The following is a 4,112-nucleotide window of genomic DNA, read 5'->3' as shown; positions in this document are numbered from 1 at the left end:
TTGACCTATCAGCCATTTGCAGTGTCTTTAGCCTTTACATTCATCAAAGTTATAGCACAATTTACTGTTACATTTTAGTATAAAAGGGAAACAATCTGAACACATAAAACGTACTTTATATATCCACAATTATTGTTCGTACACATTATCAGTTGGTACTAGTTAATAAATATGTTCAAATATCTGGTCAAACATTAACTTACTTCCTGGCTGCTAAAATATTTTGTTGATATCCGTTTGTAAGACTTATATTTTGTACATTTAACAACCGCCGTGAGCTCAGTTGAAAATAAGTTGTTGTCTTACATGTCGTTATTCCAGGAAGGCAATTTCGTCGACTACACAAGCTCCACAAGAAACCATTTTCTTTACCTTAAATAGCATAACATGTTACATGTGAAAATGCAAAAAATGTCAACAAACACTCTATGATTAAATCTTCGGCTAGTAAGATAAATACTAGAAATGGTCTCTTACACGATTAAATCCAACATGTATTATGCTGGCATTGGATCTCCTCACCGACCACAAAAACGTTTTGTTGGATTTGGTGTACATCTGTTTTCTTGAGCTTTATTTTTGTTTTTGGCACAACTAAAATTGCAACTTCTACTTTATGACTTGTTGACTCACAACTGCCTATAGAACTGCAAGGCAGAGGCAGCTAAAGAACTATTGCAGTATGAACATAACTGGAAACAAGTGACCTTTACACATTAATTGTTTTACGTATCGTTGACTTTCACAATGTTACAAAATTTCTTCATAAATCTGAATATTCAGGATATGATTCAAGCCTTCAACTGATATGACTGGCAACTCCAAGACAGAGCCTCATATTTTAACCTAAAGTTTAGTTCATTGTGCTTATTGCTATTTGTCTGTAATTTCTACTAAACATTGTCTTTTAAAACTGTTAAAGATAATTTATATGAGCACTTTAATAATAATTTTCCTTCCTTATAAATCCTTGAAAAAGGTATATGTTTAGTTTTGGTACCAAACTATATTGTAGATCTATTTAAAGAATGAAATTGCACTCTTTCATTTAAAATACATAACATCATTACTTATACCGTAACGTTTCATATTGTCCTTTGTACACTGTAAAATCAGCCACTATAATTGTATCAAGCTTGGATCATCCATCGGTTGATTTCAGGGTTTATAACTGTAGGCGATTGAAAATACGACATCATAATTTAGAACTCCATCTCCACTTCCCCACGATAAATTTTCCAAATCAGGATAGAGACAAGCCATCGGGCGACATTGTGTGTATCCCGCTCCATCAAGGACCAGCTATAACAAACCAACGCAAATTGTATATGTTCTTCCAATTCCATACATTGTCCAAGAAGATTCATTGCTGTTTCCCTGTGAAAAAGTAACGGATCTGATACAATGATTTGCGCCAGCCTATCTAATGCTTTTTCCTTGTCATTGTTTTTCCCGAGACGTTTAAATGTCAGATACTGTAAGAAATATAGGTAAGGTAATGCATCTACAACAGCCCAATCGTTCCATAAGTACATAACATCCCCTCTTTCATTCAGTTCCTCCCCAGTGCATCGAAACATCTCATACTGCAACGGCTTAGGAACACAATATCTTTCGTGCCTATTGAAGCTAACGCCAGAAGCAAAATGCAATTTCCCGAACGTTCCAGGTTTTGTTACTTCAGCTGGGATATCATCTTCAGCAGTCCAGGGATCTGTACTTCTGCAGTTGCAAACAGCAAGAACAGTCAGGGTTTCGAAACGATTTTCAACGTCTCTTAGCACTCGCTCAACTTCCTCAAATGCACCTGCACAATAAAGGACGGATGCAAGTTTTAGCCGACCTGCCGCGACGTCTGAGTGTAAACCCATTTTGAGAAACTGCATTGCCTCGGCTGAAGGGGTTTGCCCCATGGATATATCAACTGATGCAATCATTGAACCTACAGTTAAACATAATACAGGGTTCATTACTTGAGCTGCATCACTTGCGGACTCATTTCCAAAGAAATTCAATGCTAGAAGATTGTCAACCATTGAAGGTAAGGCTTTTGTTGAATCTTCGATGCCCTGAAGGGTTATCAGATACACAAACATCAGCTTCGCGGCAAACAGTCGTCGGAATAACTTACACAGGACATGTAACTGAACGTCTTTGGAATTTGTTGAAGGACAAGCAGAAGATTTCAAGTCAAGTTCAAGAATAGTGCTAAATTTCAAGATAAATCTTTCACCAATGTTGTCGACTTTAACAGAGAGTATTTTCCGGCAGCCATCATGTATCAAACTTTCAAGTTCTTGTTCGATGTCTCGTCTGCTACTTCTGTTTAGTCGTCCACCCAACAAATTATTCTTTGGAATGAAATAATGCGGGCAATTGTTGCTAGCAACGCACGCTTTCAATAAACGGAGGCACGATAAGATATACTCAAGTAATCTATCCTCTGTCCATCGCTGATTGACCATATTTTCTACTACATTCATCAGCATGCTTTTGCACTGGAAACTTGTGAGCGTTTCACCAACCAATGGTTTGATAATTGTTTTCATTATTATCTTTAACATGGTGTAGCATCTGATTTGTGTTATATTCATGTTAAACATAAAGCATCTCTCCGCTTGAGAAGTCGATATCCTCCATTCATAGTTTTCGTTTTCACTCAGGCTATTTCCTGTCGGTACCACAAAGCATCCAGTTTGTTCGGAATGTCTCCGCATGTGATCATACGGCCACTGATCACGACTTAAGCACCGCGCCCATTGTTTTGCTTCTTTAGGCCATGATCTACATTGAAATGCCGGGACATGGTCAATATCGAATTCATCTACGGTTTGAGCTGGACCTTGCCTTACGCTCCCAACTTCTTTGTCTATCGGGGTGTCATGTAGGAAAGTGTTCTGCAAAAAGTAATTTCCTTGCCTATCATATCCATATTTACCATTGAAACCAGACCGACCAAGATCATAAAGTTTGATACTGCAGTAACCAGGTGGCGTTGTATCGTCCTGCACAATCAATACATTGCATTTACCTTCTATACATTCGGTCTCGTCTTGAACGACGTTGACTAAAGTAGTGCACATTAACTTGTCCTTGTCGGACCCCAATCCGGCTGTTGTCGAACCCTCCGTTTGACTGCCAAAATAATACATGACTGAGTTGTGGCAACTAACCTTACTTCTCAGGCATTCCATTCTTTCCATTAGTAGATTTGTTTTTTGCCTTACAAAACGCATGTTTTCGTTCAATCCGACTTCATCCAGTACTTGTGAAAGACGCTGGGACGCATCAGATAAGTAAGTGGGAGGACGACTAAACATTTCTAACTCTGAAAGAAATTAAAAGGAAACAGATACCTGCATTATTAGTTAATATAAACATTAAAACAAAACGTATGACCAAAGAGTTACAAATGTCTAATCATTATAAATATAGATATATTTGATAGTGTACTGTATATTGATTTGATGTACTCTGCAAACCAGAGGTTTAATTCATGCAACAATTATTCATGTCATGAATAAAACTGGTAAAATACTAACAACAAACTATAGTAGCATACATAATGTACAAAAAAGAACATAAATGATATTAAGTACCTTATAATGTATACACAATTCCAGTTAATAAAGGTAGATCTACTTTCTTTTTCAAAAATAAGGAAATTACTGTTCTATTAATAGTACTCGTTTATCGATTTTGGCATTACTTGCATGCATAAGAATGTATATGTATGATAATAAGTAAACGGTATTTAAAACTATAAAGGTATTTAAAATCTTGTGATTTTTTTTAACATTCGAAATACAAGTTACGCAGTTATATAATGTTAATGCCGTTTCTGTATGTAAATAACAGTAGAGCAAAATCCAGGTGAATAAGTGATATTTGCGTCAGTTCAGCGGAAAGTTATCTTTCAGCTAAAATTTTATAAACTAAGAGTACTCTAAATTGTATGCTTCATTGAGAGCATGGGGTATTACCTCTATCTATTCATATTAAGAGTAGGGTATTGTCTTTTTGGAATAAGATCTTGAATAGCAAACATGAAAAAATATGTCGTATTTTATATGATACTTCATACACTCTGTATAGTAATAATATGGTTAAGC

General features: G+C 36.1%; 1 protein-coding gene across 1 annotated transcript; it reads right to left on the bottom strand.

Annotated features, from left to right (window-relative positions):
• Nucleotides 1-357: 357 nt before the first annotated feature.
• On the bottom strand, nucleotides 358-3,703 carry LOC123557316 (uncharacterized). Its single transcript, XM_045348728.2, has 2 exons — nucleotides 3,600-3,703; nucleotides 358-3,328 (listed from the first exon to the last, which is right to left on the bottom strand). The coding sequence occupies exon 2, from the start codon at nucleotides 3,318-3,320 to the stop codon at nucleotides 1,203-1,205; it is 2,118 nt and encodes a 705-aa protein (XP_045204663.2). The 5' UTR covers nucleotides 3,321-3,328; nucleotides 3,600-3,703; the 3' UTR covers nucleotides 358-1,202.
• Nucleotides 3,704-4,112: the final 409 nt, after the last annotated feature.

Source organism: Mercenaria mercenaria, chromosome 5 (genome assembly GCF_021730395.1).
Source record: "Mercenaria mercenaria strain notata chromosome 5, MADL_Memer_1, whole genome shotgun sequence".
NCBI lineage: Eukaryota > Metazoa > Mollusca > Bivalvia > Venerida > Veneridae > Mercenaria > Mercenaria mercenaria.
This window is presented reverse-complemented; position numbering and strand designations above follow the sequence as displayed.